General features: G+C 38.0%; 3 protein-coding genes across 6 annotated transcripts in view; 2 read left to right on the top strand and 1 right to left on the bottom strand.

The window, feature by feature from the left end:
- Positions 1 to 4,642, top strand: part of snx17 (sorting nexin 17) — a 37,535-nt gene extending 32,893 nt beyond the window's left edge. Inside the window, exons 12-15 of one of the 2 annotated variants that reach the window (XM_066676527.1) lie at positions 203 to 280; positions 787 to 864; positions 947 to 988; positions 1,135 to 4,642. In XM_066676527.1, the coding sequence (XP_066532624.1) occupies positions 203 to 280; positions 787 to 864; positions 947 to 988; positions 1,135 to 1,254 (318 nt within the window). In that variant the 3' untranslated portion in view covers positions 1,255 to 4,642. The remainder of the gene's footprint in view (positions 1 to 202; positions 281 to 786; positions 865 to 946; positions 989 to 1,134) is intronic. The other variant, XM_066676528.1, reaches the window with a different exon arrangement.
- A 1,486-nt stretch (positions 4,643 to 6,128) lies between these two features.
- Positions 6,129 to 17,771, bottom strand: znf513a (zinc finger protein 513a). Of its 2 annotated transcripts, XM_066676015.1 has the most exons (5): positions 17,541 to 17,771; positions 17,053 to 17,153; positions 16,018 to 16,152; positions 8,894 to 9,595; positions 6,132 to 7,926 (listed from the first exon to the last, which is right to left on the bottom strand). In XM_066676015.1, exons 2-5 carry the CDS (start codon positions 17,090 to 17,092, stop codon positions 7,127 to 7,129), a joined length of 1,677 nt encoding a protein of 558 aa, XP_066532112.1. In that variant the 5' UTR covers positions 17,093 to 17,153; positions 17,541 to 17,771; the 3' UTR covers positions 6,132 to 7,126. The 2 variants fall into 2 exon arrangements, with proteins under 2 accessions (XP_066532113.1, XP_066532112.1); XM_066676016.1 differs by lacking the exons at positions 16,018 to 16,152; positions 17,053 to 17,153; positions 17,541 to 17,771 and adding an exon at positions 9,792 to 10,539 and having other exon boundaries at positions 6,129 to 7,926.
- An 88-nt stretch (positions 17,772 to 17,859) lies between these two features.
- Positions 17,860 to 24,974, top strand: part of si:ch211-278j3.3 (E3 ubiquitin-protein ligase RNF19A) — a 29,677-nt gene continuing 22,562 nt past the window's right edge. For both annotated transcript variants that reach the window (XM_066677082.1, XM_066677083.1), the window contains exon 1: positions 17,860 to 17,898. The gene's annotated coding sequence lies outside the window, so the exon portion shown is untranslated. The remainder of the gene's footprint in view (positions 17,899 to 24,974) is intronic.

Raw genomic sequence — 24,974 nt, forward strand, 5'->3', positions numbered from 1 at the left:
GGTCGTTTATTGCTTTCCATTCATTTTACGCATTGCAGATTGCATTTTTTTTTAAAAAAAACTGCTGTTTTTAATTTTCACATTCTGTTCTTAGGAACCAGACAATGTTCTTTTGATGCATTTGTTTGTAATAATGCTTTACCTACACATCTGGATCCTGTGTTGTGGCCTCAGTGTTTCTAGACTTCTGTGCTTTTTTTAGGCGATCATGATGAGCATCTGTCTCCAGTCCATGGTAGATGAACTGATGGTGAAAAAGTCTGGGGGAAGCATTAAGAAAGTCAGTTTCTCTGCTTTGTTCTTCTTCTTTTGAAGTCCTGTTGTTGTTTTTGTGTCTGCGTGTAGGTGCACATGCATGTGTAGGTAAATGTGTACCCTCACAAGTAATGAAAATTATTTCCTGTGTCTAATGAGTTATATTTAATTAGCTTTGTTTGTTATTTGCATATTCTTAAGAAACCACTGACTATCTGTATTTCTAAGCAGGCCACCTTATCAGTGAGCTATCCGAGTCTGTATCAGGCAGAAAGCCAGTCTCTTTAGGATTCCCTGCACAGCTCAGCGTTTGCTCTGTGCAGCAGGGACTTCAGACACACACTCATTTGTGTAGATTTGCTTCAGAACTCATTCCTGAGTAAACAGTTCTCTGTTTATCTAGATACTTCACTGCTAGCATGCTCTCATGTCACTGGAGACTAGGCTCTGTCTTGAGAGTGGTTGCACATGTCCCTGAAGCCTGTTCTTTACGCCCTCTTAGATTCTAATATTAATACTCTGTGTGTTCAGCAGATGCAGAAGAAACGTCTCAACGGTTCCATCCATCGATCGGACAGTCAGCAAGCTGTGAAGTCTCCTCCTCTACTGGTAATCTTAATTACAGCATGGTTTTGTTTGAGGGGGTAGAAACTGAGCAGTTTTAAGTGTTTGTTTCTAATAATTTCTTCAGGATTCTCCTGACCCAAATCGAGAACAAGTAGTCAAACTCTCGGTAAGTTCCAGCTTTTCATGTTTTTAATTTCCCTTAGAAGTCCATATGTTGATCCCACTCCTGTTTTTCTTTTTGAAATAACATGACCATGCAGTGACGAATTGATTTCATCCTTTTGTGTTCCCTCTAATCTGTATGTTTTTCAGACCAAGCTGAGTTCTGTCTCCCTGAGGGGGATCAGTGCCTCAAACTCGGCTAATGATATCAGCGGCAATGATTTCCATGGAAACTACGCCTTTGAGGGGATTGGAGATGATGACCTGTGATGCTCCTCTTAGAATGAACCACAGGAGAGCTGAGCCAAGCCAAGCCTATTTTTCAGGGGGGGCATGCAGTTCTGCAAGATTCCAACCTCACTGAGTACTTTGTCGTCCTAAGGTCTACTAAAAAATAACTCAAGTAGTCCAAAGCACACATGCACATAGGGGCTGAATGATTACTATTTTATTTTAAAATTTGTTTTGCAGTATTTTATGTAAATGCAATAAATATTGTGATATCTGAAAAACAAAACGATCAAAAATACTCACTAAATATTCCTGATTTGAACGAAAAATCTATTAAAACAAAGGAGAATTAGATATTCTGGTTATGGCTATATAGTGTGGACAAAACAATACTGCATTATATTAGTATAAACTGCATAATATACCGGTATACTAGCGTGGAGAAATTAGAGACCACCCTTTGTTTTTTCCATTTATTTATTTATTTGTTTTTTTAGGAAAATGGCCATTAACTACAAAGTAATCATTTTGCAGCATCAAGAGTAAAATCATATTTACGGTATCCCTGCCTTCACATAGTGTTGAGTTGTCTTCTCACATGGACAGAAACACCATTTTGTTTTTTCAGATCTGAATCAACTGAGGGGCCTTATGTTTTTCCTGTGTCTCGAGGAAAGCTTTAAGTACCGTTTATCAGATAGTAAAGGTTTGTGAACTACTAGATCTTGCACAGCTGTGAAGAGTCACTATATCTTTTATAATCATTTTTAAGTACTCCATGTCTTTTCTCATTTGCTCAGAAATATCACCTAAAAATGATTACATTTATCTTAATGGCCTATTTAAAAAATTAAAGGTGGTCTCCAACTTCTGTACTCTGATGTTTATGTACTGCAGTAATATGCCTTCCAATATATTGAAAACATGCATGTAGCCTTTATGTTAAAGATTGGCCTGCATTATTTCTGACATTATTTGTTTATCTGATCATTAGAATGCCTTGATTCAGCTAAACACAGACATTATCTGTGGTTAGTCAGGACTCTCACAAAACCACAAAAATAGCGACTGCTTGGGGGCTTATTTGCACATTGCACACTTCTGCAGTATTAGTATGGCTAAAGCGGAGGTAATGATAATGTTAAGGGAGGACGTATATTTTAGCACTAATATTCACTACAAATCAAAGAAGTTAAGGATGTGCATAACTCTGACATAAGCACGGTAGTTGTGTTTGATGAGAATAATCCCCAAAATTTGTAAAGTAAGCAAGCTAGTTGTTTTAACGAGAATACAGGTTCAATATTCCAGACTTGCTTCAAGGCTCACTATGAAGTAAACTATGAAATATTCGGAATAGTGGCAACGTTTAAGCATTCACGGGGGGTGGTACAATTGAGTTGGGGCTAGTTATTGCATCTGAGTTAGAGACATAGTTATTGGCTGTGATAAAGGTTGCTGCTGAAGCTAACCTCCACTTAATAGAACTTCCTTGTTAGAGACTAAAAGCTGTGCTTTCTCATCCCGTTTCTGGGATGCAATTGGAAACATGCCATCTCATCTCAAGCTGAGGTCTGCAGTGAAAACATTCCGTAGATCTGAACACCGTTTTGAATATGTACTGAAGTATAGAACAAAACCTTTTGTCTCTGAATGATTGTTTTCTTTTTTACACCTAATTAGAAAGGGTTGAAATAAACAAAGTCTTTCTCCATTAACTTTAGCATTATCATATGGCTTTTCCAGACAGGGATACACAGCATTATGAATTGTGATTTTTCCATTGAAGGGAGAGTAGAGTATTGTCCAGGACTAAACTAAATCCCTGTCTGGGAAATCAGCCCTAAACATTGAGAGGTGTTTTTCGCTTCTTGTAGTTGTTCTTTGAGATATGAGGTTTTGTTTCAACAGTGGTGATTAACAAGTTAATGCTATACATTTTCCAAATATTTGGTTCTAAACTCCACATGTTGCTTTGTCATAACTGACCGCTTTCATGCAGCTACAAGTCTGATGTGTTTCACTGTAAAATTTGAAAGAATATAACCAGGTAAATGTTCAGGGGAAACTGCTGCCTTCATTGCTTCCAGTGTGCCGGTTGTCTTCACATTATTTAGCAATGCCTTCAGAACGTTTTTGCAGTCTTTTCAGCGTCATATGTTTCTGTAGACTGACCAGGCATCTCTAGACAAGTCCTCAGTGAAAAGTACTCTCACAATGCATCATGCAAATATAGTCCTAGAGTGGCCTGCTTGTTCTCTTTGCCTTACAATAACTCATTCGCCTTACATTTTTGGATCCGTTTTAATCAAACTTTAGCTCTCGGGACAGATTGGTTTTATGCCGTTTCAGTGTTATGTTCTAGCCAATGGAAACTCTGGCGAGAAATCTTGCAGAATTTAGTTGAGTTCTGTTAGTGTGCGTTTGGCAGAACTGCTTGCACATGCTAAACTCATGCTTTTTGCACAGTATTAACAAGGACAGTTGGCATGATTTGGTATTTATTGAGAGACATTAAACATTCTCAAATCATTCTCAAACCTGTAGAAGTAGTTTTAAAGATCTGTAATTTGATTTTTATTTTGCTTTTTTTCTCCATACAATATTTTGGGAAAGGTTTCTCATAAATGCCAGAATTATAGTTTACTGAAGCATTTTGCACAAAAGAAAAGCATTTAAAATCATGGTAAAGTCACTTTTTTATAAATGTACATGCAATTAAGAAAAAGGTATTCTGAACATTTTACTAATATGTATTACCATTAGTATATTATAATCAAATACAATAGATCAGATATAATCTAAGCTGTGTAAAAAAACTAACATTTATCACTGTTTACAGATTGTAGAATAAATTGTGAAAGTAGAAATTGAAAGAGAATTGTTTACAAATTCCACAAATTTAAGTGATTGTCTTTTGCTGATCATGCATTTAATTTTTTGAGGATATTGTGCTTTTTTTAATATCCATTTTGTATTTGATCACATACATTGTGGCAATCTTCATCTCAGAGGACTGTGGAAAATGGTGCTTGGAAAAAAACTAGATTTGATATATCATGCCAGCAGAACTGTTGATCCGAGCAAACATGATCATATTTCCTGATTTTTTTTAAATGGCCTTCATTCTAGAGAGACGACCTACCATGTGATTCCTGCTAAACCAGATCCAGTGAAATGATACTGTGTGTATTTAGGTGATAGGTGAAAAGAATGTGTGAGAGAGACCTAATGAAAGAAGAGCATGTTTTTATTCTGATCAATGGTTGGCTGACCTTATTTTTTTAATGTCTGTATTATATGATTGTTGACTTCCATTTGCAGAGGGTTAATTATATTTACTCTTACAGCTAGAGTATCACAAAGTCTATAAATGTGCTTTTGTCTTCATCACCATGTTAAAGTCCTGGATTTCAATAAATTTAGATGCCAAATGATATTCAAATATAGTTGGTGTGTTTATTTTTGCATGTTTGTGTCTTGGGAAATTGTCTGTATGATTTGCAATGATGCAATGCTGTATGAAAGCAAAGATATACTTAGGACATACATGCTGTTACTGACAGCAATTGAGTAGGGAAAACACAGTTTCACTCCTAAACATCAATGTGTGATTCTGACAAGGCTGCTGTTTACCTGTAAAATATCATCCTTTACAATCGTATGCTTATATTTTAATATTCTCTCACACTGGGTCTTGTCTCATAAGCCATGAAGCTCAAATCTGACTCAGAAGAAGCTACAGAGCCATAGCAAAACCATCTTGTCAGTATAATTGACTCAAAAAAGTGGAAGGAAAGATCCCCAGACATGTAGCTCATGAACAGTTTTATACTGCGGCCTTGGACTAAGGACATCAAAGGTAAGGGGGTGGGGCTAAAGAATCTAGACTATCTCCACAGTGAAATTGGAGGGAAATTATGTTTATGTTGGAGAGCATTATGATTAGAGCTGCTTCTCCGTAATTGGGGCATTACATGTTGAAAGCACATAAAATATGTACTAGTTAGTACATTTTATTAAAAAACAATTCAATTTCATCTAACACATTAGAAACAGAGGTTTCAACAATGACCTCAAACATGCAGCCAGAATTACTCCAGGCTCATTACTTAAAAAAAGAAAGAAAAACGGATCATACACAGCCTTACTTTTCTCCAGACTTGAGTTTTACAGGAAGTTACAAGTCCATAAGAGAAACTTTTGCAATTTTTGGGACAGGCCCAGAGTTGAAACAATAGCTGCTTCTTATTGTAGACTCTAAGCTGCAGCTGTTTGGTTACTTTAAAAAAAACTACTGACATTGTCCTGAACGACATGAATCTTTTGTACCATGTGGAACAGTGGACAGGTGAATCAGATTCAGTGCTTGAAAACAAGATCAAGACCACCATACCATACGTCATTTACATGAAGTGCATTCTAATTCAAAAGATGGAATTGAGTGGTTCATGAGCCAATGACTGTAATCTCAGTGTTACAATTTAAATGGATGAAGTGAAATTAATTTCCAAAATCAAATAGATTTAAACACCGCAATAGCTATTTAGTTGTTTGGTTTTTTTTGGGGCAGTATGATAGTTTGAGTATTATTTCTATTGATTGCCAAAATTGATATTTTGATGATTTAAGAGCAAATCAACTTCAGAATTATATGCACTGGACCAGGTGAGGGTTTGATGGTAGAGATACTTCAGATGAAACTCATGAATACCCAAATGGTTGATGGATTTTGCGATCAGATCTGATGTATGCACCTGTGATGAAGAGCCAACATGTGCAAATTTGAAGTGGACATAACTTACTAATTGGATATAAAATTAGTTTATTATTAATATTTAAGTCGTTAATATCAACATTCAAACCGTGACAGTTATTCCGTTCTTTCATGAGCATGTTGATGCCACTCTGGACTGATCTGACCCCAACGCTGAAAATATCTTCACACACCAGTGTCACCACAAAGTGTTTTATTCCAGAATATTTAAGGCAATTATGAAACCACTGCATAATTACATGAAAACAATCAAGCACCACACACACAAGGGATTCCATCTCAGTGTTCCGTCATTTTGGCAACCTGAAAGTTTTAAACTGCATATAGACTTTATGGTCCATTTTCATTAACTTAATGCCGTTGGTGGCCAACGTGCCACACATTCTTTTTGAAAGAACAACAACAAGAACAACAACGACGACAAATAAAAACAATACAAAAATAAAAGCTTTACATTAAGCATGACTGTCTAATGTTTACTGCGCATCATTTTGCTTCAAGTAACATCAGACAAAATAATGGGCAACATCACAGTTAAGACATACAAACAAAAAGCAACACTGTTCCCAATAACAACTCCTTAATGGAAAGCTGCAGTGTTCATGACTCAGTTTTGTTACCGACGCTGACAGTAATGTAAACACGTTGTTTGTAAAGGGGTAATTGTGCAGGTTTTTAAATGTTATTTGGACAGCAAAGGCCTCAGAGAAACTGGAGAAAGTTTACAGTTAGACTGTTCTATAGGCAGCGGTGCAGAGCTATGGTGAACAGGCATGCAAGGTAAACACTGAAGGAGGAATTGCATTTCATCCAGGTAGCAGTATATAATGTTTGTTTGGCACTGACAAATGAATCAAGGGCACTCTGAGCAGACCTCCAGGAGGTTAATCGTCACCCAGTCCTAATTAAAGGCATTTAAACATTCTGCTCATCCTCTAACTTGTGCACAAATTTGTGTAGCAGCTTGGGTGTTTTTATAGAAACATGAAAAATAAAGACATAGAGGGAGAAATGTAATATCCAAGTAAGCTTATGCTGGTACAATAACACCTCTCCATCGTCTGCCATCTGCAGTACAATCTCAATTTTAAATCATCTTCTTGTCTCATTACAGTCATTTCTCCGGTTGCCAGGCTACACCTCCTCGTCATCCTCCCCCTCTTCCTCATTCTCAGGCAACGGCACCTTCACCCAGCCATCTGTGGCCAGCCCGTGCTTCTTCTGGTGCCGTTTGTAATTGTCCCAATGGCCCGTGGTGTAGCCACACTCCTGGCACTTGTGGGGTTTCTCTCCGGTGTGGCGCAGCATGTGGCGCTTCAGGTTCATACTCTGGTTGCAGCTGTAATTGCAGATGGCACACTGGAAAGGCTTGGCACCCGAGTGCACCCGCTGGTGCCTCTTGAGATTGGCTAGGTTTCCGCAGGCATAATCGCAGAGGTGACACTTGTACGGCTTCTCGCCCGTGTGCACCCGGTGGTGACGCTTGAGGTTGTCGAAGTGTGCAGAAGCGTAGTCACACTGGGGGCATTTGTAGGGCTTCTCTCCACTGTGGGTCTTCATGTGCCTGGCCAGGTGGTTGGGGTAGTGTGTGAGGAAGGGGCATGCAGCGCAAGTGTAAACCTTGTCACCCCTTTCGCCAGCGGCTGGTGTGTCTTTCGTGAGAATCTCCAGGGTGCACTTTGCGCAGATCTGCGCTGAGGAGCCATCCTCGTCGTCCAGGGCCAGGCCACACAGCCGGCAAGTGAATGGAAAGAGGAGCGGGGGCAGAGCTGCGGGCTGAGTCCTGGGTTGTCCTGGCTCCATCGCCCGAGAAGAGGACTGCTGCTCTGGTTTCAGGTTTGCAAACGCCTGTAGATACCTGCTGTCACCTCCAATGTTCAAATTTGCTTGTGGTCGTACAGCTTCTGACCTCACAGTTCCTGATCTCAGACTTCCTGATGATGAATGAAACTTGGTAAGTCCTACTCAAGTTGAAGGCACCACATGCACTAGATTTAACGAAGCACAATTCATAATGCTTTAATGTGACGTTAATGTGACAGCATCATTTCCACTGTAGGGCTGAATGGTGAGGAAAATGTGAGTAAATGTTCCACCTGTACACTAAGGGACCACAAAGGGAGTTATTTAGTTACTTCTGTGACTCCCTTTCACAGTTAACCTATCCTAAAACATCTACTACATATTTATTACATTATGCCGCTTTTTCACTGATTGGTACCTGCTCTGCTCCAATCTATTGGACTCTTCTTGCTTTTTGATCCCTGGTACTTTGTTTGTCTCATCTTCGGCAGACCACTGTATAATTTTACCTGCTGCCGGATTAAAATATATGTTTTACAAACGCCTAGTTTGTGCTGGATGTCTGCATCTCATCATGATTGCCAATCAGCACTCTGCACTTGGCCTGTCACAATAATTATATTATCAATTTATTGTACAATCTATGGACATTTCCTAACTTTTGGCTGACTTCAATATTGTGCGATGTGTTTACTTGCTAGCTTGTTTACATAAAAATCCCACATCAATATTTTAACCACTTGCTCTATTCTCTTCTCTTGTTTTCTCTGGTCTCTCAATTCTGAGGCCATTATGGCAATTTGTTTGAAAACAGTGGTTTAATTTGATTGATGTTTTATTTAATTACGATTTTTAAACCTTTTTTATATTCCAATTCAACTGTCTGAATATTCTTAATAGCTACTTTGCTAAAAGTGCATTGTTCTTTAAAGGGGTGGAATCGCATTATTATGCTATTATATAATCACAATATTAGTGCCATAAAATGGCCTTAGAACAACAATAATATCGTTTATCGCAATGATTTCTGGGACAATTTGCTGACTACAAAAGAAAGGGCTAGTGGAAAGAGATTAAGGAAGAGGAATACAACCTTACCTTCACTTGAGGCACTGGGAGCATCTTCTCTTGGCTTTTGTCCTACAGCAGGGCGTCGAAGGGGTTGGCCACCAGGTGGTCTCTGTATATTCTGTGCAGTATTTGTGACTGTATGCATACGTTGGTGTCTTTTTAGGTTCCCTAGGGAACTGCAGGCAAAAGTGCAATGCTCACATTTGTAGGGCTTCTCCCCGGTGTGGATACGCAAGTGCCTCTGCAGGTTCACCAGCTGAGCTGAGGCGTATGAACACAGAGGGCACCTGTATGGCTTCTCCCCGTTATGAACCTTCATGTGCCTCTTGACATGGTTTGTGTACCGTGAGGAGAATCCACATAGCATGCAGGAGTGGAGCTTCAAGGAGCTGTCCTCGCTCCCTGGTCTCTCAGCGTCAGTCCCTGCAGGCTGGGAGCCAGCGCCTGAGCAGAGCCCGCGCTGTGCCCTGTCCACTATGTTACTCAGGTTCCCTTTGCAGCAGCGTAGGCAGTATGGCCCAACCAAGTCCATGCCAGGTCCCAGAGGTTCGTCTAGGAGCTGAGTGCAACCCCTGCAGGAAAGGTATGGAGGGAAGGTGGGCTCGGACGACCCCTCTTCACGCTCATTCACAACAGCACGGAGGTCATCAGCGTCACTCTCCATGCTCAGACGACTGAAGGAGGAGCTCTCTTCGTCTCCCAGTTGAAAGCTTGGCAGATTTAGATCAGCTGCAGTGGCAAAAAACACAAAAGAATGTAAACTTAGATTGTGTAGATTTAGAAGTGTAGTAAAAGCACTGAACAATGGAACAGCATTTCATTTTGTTTATTATAAATATTTAATTGTATACAACACTACCCCTATAGATAATACACATTATTTTAAATAATAATAATAATAGTCATCTTAGGTTCTCATACTCACAGTTAAAATTTTAAACGATGCCTCAGTATTCCAATGAGAATTGAAGGAAAAGGCAAAATTCTGATGATATGAAAAAGGTGAGTTCTAACAGAAGCACAGAAAGATGCAGTACTTTCACAAACCAGCTTTCTACAAACTGGCCTTCTCTCTTGTGCAGACCCTCTCCTCACACATGGAAGAAACAAGTGTGTGACTGAAGCCTGAGCTGGCCTTTATATTGGGCTTTTCAGAAACCCTCGGTGGATGATTACCCAGCCTAATGATAATGATGATGACTATAATGGCTCCACTGATGATGATGAGGGGGTGATGATGATGATGATGATGATGATGACGATGATGATGATGATGATGATGGTGTTGATGATGATAAAGACACCGAGAGGAGATGATGATGATGATGATGATGATGAATAAATGCCTTCCTGTAATGGTGTCCTTGATGATGATGGCTGTCTTGATGACCCTTATAATGGTGGCACATTGCTTTTTTTCCTCATGATTTGCTATTTTCAGATTGTCTGCTCCGACAGAATGCTACAGGCAGAGATATTTCCAGTGCAGAGTTCCATTTTTCAGCAGTGCATGCAAAAGGAACACTCCCCTCAGACACTGCCATCCAAAACTTAACATATACTTCCTCAATTTTCATTAGAAACAAGCAGAAGAAATACCATGTAATGCAAGTATTAAAGTACGGCCTGTAAGACAACTCTGACTATTAAGACCAGCACCACAGTGAGCTGCAGAATTTTATATACAAACTTTTACAGGGCCAAACTCTTGATGCAGTTAACTAGTAAACATGTAGAAACAGCCCTTTTTGTGCAATTTATTTAAAATATAGATTTCTATATTAATTATATATATATATATATATATATATATATATATATATATATATATATATATATATATATACACACACACATACACACACACAATATTCAGAGTTGAGACTAAGAGTTTACATACACCTAGGCTAAAGGTGTCAGCTCCTTTTGTTTAAAACTCCAAACATTTAATGTCCATGGATGTGTCAATTTAATGTTGTGAGACTGTTTGGCCTGGAAAGGTTCTGGTGCACTTCAGAAGTATTATTAAGTAAAAGTATTATTGAGAAATACTAAAAAAACACCTCAAGGAATCAGCCAGAAAGCAGAACCCTGGTTGTAAACATAGCAGGATAGTAGTGCTGGGCGATATGAGCGCATATCAATATTACGATTAATTGTACATTTTACCTTGATTATCATTAATGAACGATTATTTTGTTTATCCTCAAAGTTCAGTGATGAGTAAATATTCAGTAAATATCCTCTAGTATTAAAGCTGGGATATTTTTTCTAATGTTGCTGGGAGCTTGTTCCTCTCTTTTTTTTTTTGAGTACTGTTTATATTTGGTGTGTGATTGTGCTTTCATTTGATTTCTTTTTGTTCAGTGTCATCTTAATTATAGTCAAAACACAGCACGTTCAAACCACAGGCGAGGTGCTTTTCTTTGATACAAGCTCCTGAAGTCCCTTGGTTGGCTTCTGTGTTTAGGTTGCTTCCATGTGCAGACAGGGGAAGAATCATGTGACTACAGCTTGGTAGTGTGGTTTTAAAGAGACAGTACATGAACAGAGAGTGGGGACGTAACAGGGGGAAAAAAGCAGTTAATTTTTTTATATAGTCGATCTAGACAAGATTATGTCGATTTCAATTATTTTTTTCAAATAATTGCCCAGCCCTACAGGATAGTCATGTGAAATGGATGCATTTTTAAAACTTATAGCATAAACTTACTCTGTAACTCCTGTGATAATTTATTTTAAAGCAGGTAAAATCATTAGGTTTGGCAGCCTTGGTCAATTACATATATTACAAGTCTAATCCTTCATCGGTGGACACAGGATGCTGTTGGTTGGCAGGCTATTCTCAGCCCTCAGTTATTGTGACAGGTTTAAAAACTCCAGCGGTGCTACTATGTCTCATCCCTGTGTATCAGTGCAACACTCACTAACCCACCACAACCACGTCAGAATAATTGCAGTGCTGACAATCATCCAACATCCAAATATCACCTACTTTGTGGTGGTCCTGTGTGGATCCTGATTACTGAAGAACGGGGGCTAACAATGAATGCAAAGCAATAGATGACTACCACCTGTAAACTTGGTGGTGTGTTTTTGGACTGTGGGAGGAAACCCACACGGACACGGGGAGAACACACGAACTCTTCACTGACAGTCACCCAGAGGGGGAATCGAACCCACAACCTCCAGGCCCCTGGAGCTGTGTGACAGCGACACTACCTGCTGCGCCAACGTGCCGCCCATACTTAAGTATGTTTAGGTTATTTTAGTAACCTTTTAAAATGTATTTAAATCATCATATATAATTACAAATATAGAAAAGCCTATTCTTAGCTAATAATACATTCTGTTTTCTGGTCAAAACCTACTTTATATTCTTGCATTGAGATTTGTGACAATGCTGGAGCTCTAGAACTCTATTCTGTTCTCCAAGGACTGTGAGAACAACAACCCTTCGGTGTCAAACTTTTGTTGGTTGCTTGACTAGGTTTCCAGTATGAATAGAAGTGATGTGGGAAACAAGTTAATATGATCTAAAACACAAAATTAGGTTGGTTTGCTTAAATGGATGTTTTTTTCTCCTTTGCTTGAAAATAAATGGGAAGCTTTACAGATGCAAAACCTGATACTGTTTGTTAATAAGGCTGTAACGCAGTATAGTGGCAATTTAATACCTAAGTGGAATATTGAGCATTAAAGACTTCTGCCAATGCATCAGGAAGAATGGGCATTCTGTATATAACACCCCCTCAGCACTCTTCACTCCATATTATCAAAGTAGATCAAAGATATTTCAAGGAATTATGTGCTACAAAGTAATACCAATATCTGCTCTCTTTGTGTACAAATTAGTGACAAAGCTGGAGCTTGAGGACCCTGTCATCCTTCAGAACTGTAAAAGCAGTAATAGACAAGGTTTAGCAAAATCTTGTCAACTTATGAAATCTTACATTGATTTTGGTTGTGTGGGTAGTAGCCATAAGGCTGTGTGTGTGTGTGTATTTTTTCCTTTTTTCCCCCTGCACTAGAACTCAACACTTTGGCACCACCTGCTGATCGAATTGGTGTACGAAAACAATGTTTTTATGTTCTGTATGAGAATATTTGTTAGTACATCTACACTCTCAGAAAAAAAAAAGCTATGGTAGAGGTACATTATTGGTCACTAAAGGTACAAATAGTGTAAATGTACCTCCAAAAGGTACAACACAGTTTAAAATAAAGCCCAGTTGTGTTCCTTAAAAGGTTCATTAAATTCTCTTCTCCAGAAATAGAAGGGTATATCTGTACTCTTTCATTATAGAAGTGTGTAAAATAAAAGAACATAATATAAATCCTGGAGAATGAATGGGGTGTATGTAATCAACACAAAATGTAAAATTTACAGCTCTGCCCCTGCTCCTCTTTCCCACCACAAATATGTTCCCTATTTAAAAAGGTATGTTACGTACCCCTGAGGGTACCACCACAGAGACAGCAAAAGGTGCTACCACAGGGACAAATTCTGTGACAGTGTATATGCAGGGATTTTCTACAGCCGACTTACTACAGATCAGCAATGTCGCACGAAACAGGAAATTAACCTTAACTTATGTAAAACACTAGACTGTAATTTTAAGTTAAAAATTCTGCTTCAAAAGTCATTAAAAATAATTAAGATGCTTCACTGACTTGTAATACAGGGAATAAAACTGTTGTTTCTACTCTTGGCTCAGCACTGCAAAAACTGCACTATTTAACTTTTGGAACAACCCAACTCCGCCATTTTGTTGACTTACCAGTGTGCCCTTATAGACTACTATATCAGTGCACTTGAGAACATCCATCCAGGAACGGCTTACAGCCTTCTAGCACTAACAAGACTCTACCCAAAATTGCAGACCAGAGTTCTCAAAGCTTTCCCTTATATATTCTGCATTCACTCCACAAACCTCAATCAATTAACAGAAACGGAGGTCTACACTCAAACAAAAGATTCAAACAATGTAAGCCCGAAGCCCTTTTTAATCATATCAATTCATTTTTAAATGTAGAACTTTAAAATGAGATTGTTGCTAGACTGGCACTTCACAGTGAATCAAACAGCTCCTTACCTAATCCTCACTATTTATTAAACAGTAACTGACGGCCATTTCTTTTCATTTAAAAACTACTCAATCACTTTAGAGAAAGACAATTTAATATACAAGTTATTTTCCCCTTCATCTTTTTTTTCCTGAAAAAGTCAGTTTTGGTGATGACTTTTTTTTTTATTTATTTATTTTTTTATATAAACAAAGCTTCATAAAGTGTACCCAGAGTCAAATTTTCCACTAACCGTAAACATGATTTAACTACAGCATCATTTAAGGTGGAACGGACAACTGAATTAGTACGCCTACTTCAGCTGCACACCACGTAACTACTTTACTGCAAATATACAGCAATCAGCCATGCCCATTACCATCCATTATCCACCACCAAAATCATATCTACTCTGTAGGGGTCCTGGCTATTGAAGGACAGGGTGATAGGGGCAAACAAATTATGCAGATCAGTAGATTGTAGTTTCTACAGTTACAGGCTGTACTCATATCTTCAGTATGGTCAGTGAAGCTAAGAAAGGGCAGTGAAAGTAGAAACTGGGAAGTTGTTATAATGTTATAACTGATCAGTATATGTCTGAATTCACTGTATGACTGTATATTTTTATATTACATTTACTAGGAGTAAACTGTAAAAGTGTAAAGTGTGTTAAAAGATAAATAATCTCTCCTGATTTCTGAGCTTTTGTTTAACCAGACGAGACGAGATGATTCAGGAGGGGAGGGTGGGTTTTAATAAGAGGAAAAAAAAAATAAAATAAAATAAAATATATATATATAAAGGGGGGGGGGGGGGCATGTTGAAGTTGAAGGACAAAAAAACAGAGATATTGTGACAGCCAAGACAGAACAAAGTGAAACAAACAAAAATTCTGAAGCAGCACCTTCATGCCTCTGAAAATTATTCAAATTAATATTTATTTTGCAATTCTGGAAAAAATTAACAGTGTTTTCCAACAATGCTACAAATAGAATGGAAATACACATGCTGTTGAAATCAAAACGCAAAGCTTTCACTGCTTCATACTACATATGCTATAATTTCTTTACATTAACTTTGCAGTATACTTACAGTAAGGACTTGGATACTGTATACCCAAGTATTAGTGTCCCACTACTGTAAATAAAAATCACAATTTCCAAAAATGTTGGGATGTTCTGGAAAATGTTAAATATACAAATGAATAAATAAAATAATATTTCAATTATATGCAAATAATTAAAACAATATACTTAAATGAAAACAGTAAAAACAAACATTAAATAATATTGCAAATGCTGCTGAATTTTGTAAAATATTTGTTGCCAGCAATACATTTAAAAATAAATAAATAAATAATAATAATAATAATAAAAAAAAGTTGAAACACAGCAAAAAAAAACACAACACTTCCCAAACCACTGTCTGTGAACACAGTACTTTCCTGCATCTACAAATGGAAGTTAAAATCAGAAGTGTAAAGACGAAATCATATATAAACAGGATCCAGTAAACACTGCTGCCTTCTCTGGGCCTGATTTCATTTAAGAAGGTCTGAGGCAAGCCAGAAGAGTCTTGTTGTCCGACAAATCCAAATTTGAAACATTATTTATGGACATCATAAATGCTGCATCTTCTGTGCTAAAGAGGAGAGGGACCATCCTGCTTGTTATAAGCGCACAGTTCAAAGCTAGCACCAGTGATGCATTAGTGCACATGTATGTGTGACCTGTGAAGGCACTGTTAATGCTCATAACATAATGCTAATAACATATTTCATTATAAAAAGGAACAGAATTAATCCCATTAAACTGGATTAAGTGCAGCATATGAAACAAAAGGAAGGGAGAAGAAAGAGGAAAAAAAAAAAAAAAAACATTGTACTTAGTGTCTGACAGTGCTTCTTAAACAGGGATTTACCAGTGGATTGGTTCAATTTCAATTTATGTAGCCTCGATAATGTGTGTTGTACAAGGACCTTATATATACACCAAGTACCACATTGGTATATTTGGCCATACCACACACTCCTATTAGCAACATGGGAGATAGTATTACATTCTGAAGGATAACTCAACACTCACCTGAGAATTTTTCCAAGCCTAGGATTTTGTTGTCATTATCAGGATCTGAAAAGTCAATGTCTTGGCCAAGAAGAAAGTCGCCCTCAAAGGTTAGGCTTGCTGAAGTGTTAATGCCTAGGCCATCTTTAGAATCCACTGAAAAGAAGCACGGAAACATTAAAAGGATTGTAATCATGTACATAAAGGCAAGTATCAAAATTATTTACACAAACATTTGAAATCAGAATGGCCTCCAGGTTACAGCCATGGGTTTTTAAATAAAAGTAAGAAACCCTGCTCTAATAACAGTAAAAGGCTTCACTACATACTCTGAATGGTTACAAATATATGCAATGCCAATGGCATCATTACACTGTTTACTTTGTAAAGGGATACTGATATAATACTGCCATCTACTGGACATAATAATCAATATTTACATTTGTTATATTTTTGGCAAACATTTGAAAATTATTTTCTTTTGTTGAAAATACAAGCAAGCGCATGAAAACAGAAGAGAATATGATGACATTTTCATTCATAATCACATCTGAGAAAAAAATTATATTACAGTCTTAATAAATTAGATTAATATCATGAATACAGAGCCAAACTTAAGGCTTTAAATACCCCTGGTCAAAGGTTTATATTTCTTTCTGAATTGAATGAACACATCCTCTGTTTAATTGTTGATGTACTTTCCTTTGTATTTCCCAAGTTTAGCAGCCTACTGGGAAAAAAAAACATTAACATAAATATATATAAGTGTAAATGTATGTGTTTAAATGTAGTGTGCCGCACTATTGTATTTTATTGCAGTCTAATTTATCTCCAGTATGTTAGGTTTAAAACATAACAAACAAAAACAAACTACAACAACAGTGCATTAAATGTGCAGAGGTATATATTCTCAGTAGGGGATGAGTACCTGTGTTTAGAAAGTCAACAGAGCATGTCATTTGACCAGGATTTCCCAAAAGTGTGCATACATGGGAAGTAACGTCTAGCTTTTTAAGCGAGTTCAATAGTCAGCACGTGTATCATTTAACTGCTTACATTTAACAGGTTGTGGATTCTGTTGTTTTCTTCTTGGCATCTTCCAGTCAGCCTTTCTTGATTTGAAGCTTCTACCACCCGCCTCCAACTATCAGCTCATTCTTAAAATAAAACAGTAATGTTACAGAGTTTTACAGAAAGGCTGCGGTGAATGTGTGGGCTTTAAACATTGCACAAACCGCTCTAACACAAGCACAGTTACGATACATAAGCCTTAAAAACACTGCCGCTGTAATAAACTGTCGGGTTAAAATGTCACATCTCTCATTTCATAACACACAGCTCACTAAAGGCTAAAGACCCCACTGCTCTTTTGTCAGTCTGAACCGTGTTCTGAACATTATAAATAAGACATCTACAGTACAAAGCTGTCCCCTCGAACCGCAGCAAAGCCCCGGCTAGAATAAAAACCCTCATTTCTGTTTCCTTACAGCAAAGCAGTACCAAGCTAAAGACCCTCCTCCACCATACCATCAGTATTTCAGTACCTTCTGTTTGTGTCCTGGCCTCCGGAGAGCTCCTCTTCTGGGACTAAAACCGTGCCGCTTCGCAGGGAGTGAGTGTTAGCTGTCCGCCATTCCGCCCAGTGTCGAGCATGAAGAAAGGCAATTAATGCTCTTTTTTCACAACTTAATTGATTTCCAGATTGCCATTGTATACATTTTCTACCCCGTTTTCGACGTGTATCCGTTTCCCGCGCTGACGTGCACGCGCCGGTTCGTGCCTCTGGGATTTGTAGTCATGTGTTTATTCTCTTGTAGTCAGTTCACGGTTGTCGACATTTTCCCCACACTGCTTTAAAACCTCCCTAAAATAATTCACACTGCAACTAGCATCTACAGCAAGGTTAGTCTACTTCACAACACACCATATTTTTGCAAAGATTAGAATTTGACATGGTTGGAAATCTAGTAAATCTTAAACGACTCACTTTTAGCCATACGGCTATTCCCTGGGTTAACGTATTGACTCTTTAGGTTAATAAATAAATAAATAAATAAATAAATAAATAAATATTTTCTTTTACAATAATGTACATAAAAAAGTATGTTGTAGACCTACACTTACACTGCAAGTACCACCTACGGCGAGGTAGATACAGCATTGGTGTGAACCTCCAATTTATCTGAATCTATGTATAAATCATTGTTTCATTATTTGTGCACTATAGAGAGTATTAGTTTTATATTACAAATTATTATAAATTGTTTTAATAGTAAAAATACCTATGATGAATTTCTGCAAATCTGGTTTTTTTTTACATCTGTTGTAAAATGTGTTATATACACATTTACTGCGTAGCTCGATATATAAATTCCAAATATAGTTTTTGTATAATATATAAGAATTTGTACTAATATTTTCCTTATGTTTAAAAAAATATTTAAAAAATATAAATGTGAACTTCAGCGTTAGTGAAGCCCTGGGCATGAGTCCTGCCGCCGGTGTTGAGTGTAAGGGCTTGGTTCTCGGCGGTGTTGAGTGTAAGGGCTTGGTTCTCGGCGGTGTTGAGTGTAAGGGCTTGGTTCTCGGCGGTGTTGAGTGTAAGGGCTTGGTTCTCGGCGGTGTTGAGTGTAAGGGCTTGGTTCTCGGCGGTGTTGTGCTGTTGTGGACACGGTGGCGCGGCGGAGGGGAATCTCGGAGGTTAACGGGGATCCTCCGCCTCAACGTCACATGCAGCGTTTTTTTCTGTCCCGCGGCGGCGCGCGCTCCCTCCGCGCTCGCTGACCGTGTTTTACAGCAGTGGGCGTGGTCTTTGCGTGCTGTGCTTTTCAGTGGGAGGAGCCACGTGACAGCGCTGAGCAGCAATGAGATAACGCCGCGAGGAGGAGAGAGGTAAGGGACACTTTTCTGCCTTATTTTGCCTCGTCTTTTAACCGCGTCGTGCTGTTTATGATCGCGCCAGTGCTGGCTATAGGCTGAGGATGAGCGGAGGAAACGCTGACATTGAGTCGAGACTGAAGTGCGGGGATGGAGCCTGATAACCTTGCCACTCCCTGCAGTGCTGTGATGCCTGGGCAGACCCTCTGATTAATTATTAAAATCATCTTCTGCGCTCATTCAGAAACCGATCTTCATAGTCGAGTTGAATAAATTCTCTCTCCTGGCTTTAATACTCGTCAACAGTTTCCTACAGTCTTGTAAAGGTGGTGCTCCAAATTCATGGCTGTACGGATGGTGGTCAGTGCAGATTAGAGCAGTCTGTATTAGAATAAAGGACAGAAGTCCAGTGATTTATGGTGCGCTTCTAAGGGAGGTGTGTCCACCGAAGGCTATCTGTCCTCGACTGATGCCGTCTGAATGTTGGTTGGGTAGCAGCATGCTCCTTGTCTTCTGAAGTCTAATGAAGCCTGTTGATGTGTTTGTGTTAATGTAATGAGCCCCTGTAACGATGGAATAGCCTTTAAAAAACTGTCCGCAAGCTTTACAAGTTGTTTCGTCTTTACACTTTGGGAGGATTCCTTAAAGTCACCCACTGCTCATCTATTGAACATTTAGAAGTTATTTCCAGAAAAAAAAAACATCACTTAATGCTTTAAAAATGTGGCTTAGATGTAACTCGACACCTTCACTTTCGTTCAGTATGAATATGCAATTAGTCCCCACCTCTATCTCCACTTTCCTCTGCTGCCACTCGTCTTCAGCTCTAGTGCCATAACCCAGAAGTTGACAGGATTGGTTAGTTTGGTTAAAATTGTTTCTGTATTAATCCGCCTGTTTGAGAGTGTCTGCAGACCACTGTAGGTTCAAAATGGACATGCTCAGTCATGGCTCCGACTGCTTATATTGCACGTTTTTATTTTTTTATTTATTTTGTTCTAGCTTATAAAAAAATACCACACAAATATGTTAACAAACTAAAAAACATGATTGTCATTGAAGCAGTGTTTAAAACAACCCAAAGTGGGGTTATAATATAACCTAGTGTTTTTATTCCACACTGTTAGAAAAGAAATATAGTATTTTCCAGGTTGCATTGGCATCCCTATGGTGTACCTCAAGGGTTTATCTTAAGCATCTTTAGTTGCACCAAAACATAACATGTTCCTCAATCCATTGCTGTAGTTTTGTCAGTTAAATTAATAAACCATGTCCTGATTTGAAAACCTAACTTTTGTAAAATGTGTAAATTATATCTCAGCTTTTGCATACAAACAATTTAGAAAATTCAGCATTGGTAGATTGTACAGCTGTGTTGAGAACGCCTGGTTCCTTTAAATGAGAATGAGCCAAAATTGAATTTAGTGTGAGAGCTCAGGAGTGAGGGGGAGGAGCTGAAGCTCTGTATTTTATCCCTTTTTTCTCTTTATCTCCCTTTCTCTTTATCACAATATTGAATCAGTAATCTTGTTTCTCAGCACACTTTGTGTTTGTTTTGCTCTGTTTAACTTCATCTTTGTGCTTTCACATAAATGGGGGTACACTGCTGTCCTTGGAGATATTCAAATGAGGAAGTGGGACACTTTTAAAGCCTATGCACCCTATAAGAAGCAGACCAAAATCAAAATTGCTCATTTTATTTTATATTTATTTACTTCGGCAACCCAAAGCTGTCTGGGTTGTATTTTACAGTTTGTGGATTGGTAAGTGCTCCAGACCCCACATGAATGGGCTAATTTGTCAAAAATTAGATTTTTATGTTATATTCCCCTTTAATATAACCTGGAGTGTTTATTTACATGTTTGTTATGGTGGCACAAACAAGGCAGGACATTGCCTCTTCTTAAAATAACCAATGCAGGCTTTATTAGTATTTCCACTTGGGATACAGTAACCTTTTCCTTTTCTGAAGGCAAGGAATGCCTTGTGTGGGATTATTAGGAAAAAAGATATATATGTATATTTAGAAATTGTTATCAATTTTTGTGTATTGTTATCAGATCCAGGAAGAAGCAAAATTTTTTGTTTTTTGTTTTTGTTTTTGTTTTGTATTCTCTGAGCCCTTGACCCCTTACACCCCACAACAAGGGGTTGAGAGAGAGAGAGAGAGAGAGAGAGAGAGAGAGAGAGAGAGAGAGAGAGACAGAGTTATTCTTATTCAAACATTTTCCCCCTCTCTTTTCTATGGCTTGTTGGTTAACCCGTCCTTTGGAATTTCTCCTTGTTTATTATTACTGGGCCTTTGGGTTCATAACAATATTAGCTTTTGTGCATGAAGTACAGCTCATTTTGAGAGCACTGGTTGTGAACCTCATTGCGTGGCCTAAGAAAAATGATTCTTTTTTTCAGCTTTTCACTGAGTCTGAGAGCGAGCCGTTAGGCTCTAAGTCAGAGGTAAGACGGAAGGTCTTTGAGCCTTGAGCTGATTATGTAATGGTTCTTGAGTGGGATGATGCTGCCATTTGTTCTGAGACAAAAACTGTTGATAGCTGTAATGTCTCCCAATTACCCAATATAGCCTACATTTAAACATGTTCAAATCAACATTTAAGTCCATACTTGCTTTTTTTTTACATTTAACAGAAGACTACAACAAAACCTTAAAAATAAAAATAATGTTAGTGTTCTGTGTGCCCAAGTGTGTGTTGCTGTAAGTAAAGCTTCCATTTTTATTTAAAAATTTGATTTCTGTTTATTTACATCTCCAATATCTTAGACATTGGTTACATTATTTGCTTTTCAGTATCCAAGTATTTGCATCCAGCGATGAGCGCAACTTTATTCTACAATTTTCACATTTTCCTCTTTTTTTATGTCCGGTTCCTATTCTCAGTAAGAGTTTTACACTCCTCTAGACCTGTGTCTTCTTACAGGGGGAGGATGGATGGAAATATCTGTTGACTTTCTAGTAACAAAAATTTGCCTTGGTTTTATCCTGAATCTCAAAGGTGTAAATGATATTTATATGGTGGCATCAACACTTGCATGGGGGTGGCACAGTGGAGCAACAGGTAGTGTCACTGTCACACAGCTCCAGGGACCTGGGGTTGTGGGTTCAAGCCCCTCTTCTGGTGAATGTGAGGAGTGGTGTGTTCTCCCTGTGTCTGCATGGGTTTCCTCCTGTTGCTCCGGTTTCTTCCAATGGTCCAAATGCATATGTTGGTAGGTGGATTGGCGACTCAAAAAGTGTCCATAGGTGTGGGTGAATTTGTGAGTGTGTGTCACCCTGCAAGGGACTGGCGTCCCCTCCAGGGTATGTTCCTGTCTTAAGCCAAGTGATTCCGGTTTAGCTACAGACCTACCGTGACCCACAGAAACCTTTAAAATCTAATATTACAAAAATATCTCCTGAAATATACATTAATTTGTTATTATTAACATATTAATATTAATATATTCATACATTAAGAGTGGTTTCTGGTTTTTACACAGTATGGAATGACAATACAAGGACATATGTCAGTGCTTATATCGCCACTTTGAAATTAAGATGCCTCCACATTGTTAAAATGGTCAATTATAATCAGTATTAAATCAATGAGTGTTTGTGCTGTTATTATTAAGCCTATTATTAGTCTATTTATGGTTAAAAATTTATTGTGTGTGGTTGTATAAAAATATTTTAAACACGGTTCTACGCAGCTTTTCCTTATTTTCTACAAAACTCTTTACGTCAAAATGTGTTGGGAATCTAGCAGAAAAGCAGGTATGTCTTTTATTCCCAAATCCATCTCTGCAACAGTGTCTGTGGGTTATAATGGAGGCTGGTTGCTAAGAGAGAAACTCCCAAAGGACTGGTAAGTGTTGTTCACAGAACCCCAGTCTGTTTTTAATATAATAGGGGTCACTGGATACAACCCAATCCATGATTCAAAACATTTTATGTAGAAATTTTTTCTTTAACGTTTTAATTTCAATGACAAAGTAATAACAAATCAATGATAAAAATGGGTTAAAGCCACAACCATTAGCTGCAACAGTGCTACCGTGGTAATTTGCCTCAAATGCATAATCAATGTCTCGAAGTTCAAATTACATTCATGGTAAACTAAAAGAAATGAGATTTAGATATTACAGATCTAGAGGCTATAATGCCATTGTCCTACTGAACATTGGATCCCCAAGCAAGACATGCAATATGTCTAATGAAAATAAATGGCATAATAGTGTCCACCTTAGTTAATGTTTAGAGATCCTCTCTGCCCCTGATACAACCTCTGTGAATGCATATCTATGACGTCTGAACAGGCTTCCCTAAGGGGAACAGCCATAAAACCCCTAAATGATTAAACCTGGACATTAACTCTTATGTGAATGTGTTTGTAGGCAATCCAAGGGAAGGCAATACTTGGCAGAACATTTTCTCCTAGTAAAATGCAACTTCTGATTACTTCTCAATGTTTTGCACACACATCGCTGCAATATAAGTGATGTGGCAATACACATTTTTAGGCTTTGTATGATTTTTAATATAGTTTACTTCAGATGCTGTAATTACTTGAATATTTTATTTATCCAGTCTTGATTCCTCAGAGTTCTGAGGTAAAACCAGAAAGATTGGTTTAGCTCCAAATATACCCACCACATCTTATAAGAGTACTGCTAACATCACCCGTGGACAGCTCAAAATGCTTGGAGGAGAACATAACTGCCCAGTTCTATTATGCTACACTCAGATGCCCACATTGTCTACCCCTGTGCTAACTGGGGAAAGGCATTCTACCCACCCAAAGAAAGCAAAATCATTTATGCTGTCTTGGACTACAGCCAGATAAATATGGTATGCAGAGAAATAGAAAATTCATCAAATGCTGATATTTTTGAGTAGCCTAGTGTCACCTAAACATTCTCATATGAAATATCACACAGATTTGTCCAATATTTTTGATCAAGTCAGCGTTGATCATCTGCCACAATTGATATCAGTATGTATGTCTAAATAGACTCTTTTCACGTTCTGTCATTTCAGAGAAAGGCTTCAAATGAGGGATCCATAGAAGACACTGAGGGGTGTATGATGTTATTACAGTACACTGTTTAAAACATTCAAATGAATACATTTTATATATACATTACCTTTGTTTTAATATCAAATCAGTTACACGTGTTTAGCATTTACATTTAGGGGTGATATAATATAATATGATAATTCATGCTTCAGAATTATGGAGTGTTTTCAGCTTTTGTACAGAATGAACATAAGTGCAGCAGGCAGATTCAAGTTCAGACTTGGGTCAGTGCACAGTGTGGAGGATTTTCATCAGCTCTGAGATAAACATGCTCTTATATTCCCTTTACCCATTGTATTAAGCTGCTTTATTTCCTGTTAATTTGAATGAATAAACCTTATGCAGTAAGCCATGGAAATGATGAACAGTGTTGTCAGAAAGCAAGCATGTAAAATATTGAAGATGCACTTAAACTTTATCTCCCACAAGGATTCCCTTGAATCCCCAGTCATTTCTCTCTAGCTCATCGTTAAACAGATAAAAGATACACTATAATGTGTGACTGCAGCTTCTCCAGTTCTGGTTTCTGGCTCTCACGCTTTCTTTTGGAGAGGAAGGTTAAAAAAAGAAAGAAAACGAGGGTCCCTCAGTAATGTAATGTTCCCATTAGGGAAAAGCCCAAGCTAGTGTAGCCTTTGACTGTATTTGCTATATATATATATATATATATATGATGTATTAGTAAGAATGGAACTATGCATGTTCTATCAAGTACAAGATTCAGTTTCTCAAAACTTTAAAAGGTGAGAACATATTTTTGACTTGGAACAGGAAAGTTTCTGTACATGGTCTAATCAGAGCACAACTGAGTTTCTAATGTACGTAATCATAACATCTCAGAATCTTTTATCTCCACCATGGTCATTTTACAGGAGAAGGACCTGGTAATGCAATGTAAATGAATCTCTTTGTCATCTTAATTTGGAATTCTATATCATCGATCTACATCAGTGTTCGAATCTGAATGCAGAGGTTATTTGCCTTGTTTATTTGCCTTGATTATGTGTTCTCTAAAACGAACTGTTCCAGTCG

This window comes from Hoplias malabaricus, chromosome 7 (genome assembly GCF_029633855.1).
Source record: "Hoplias malabaricus isolate fHopMal1 chromosome 7, fHopMal1.hap1, whole genome shotgun sequence".
Lineage (NCBI taxonomy): Eukaryota > Metazoa > Chordata > Actinopteri > Characiformes > Erythrinidae > Hoplias > Hoplias malabaricus.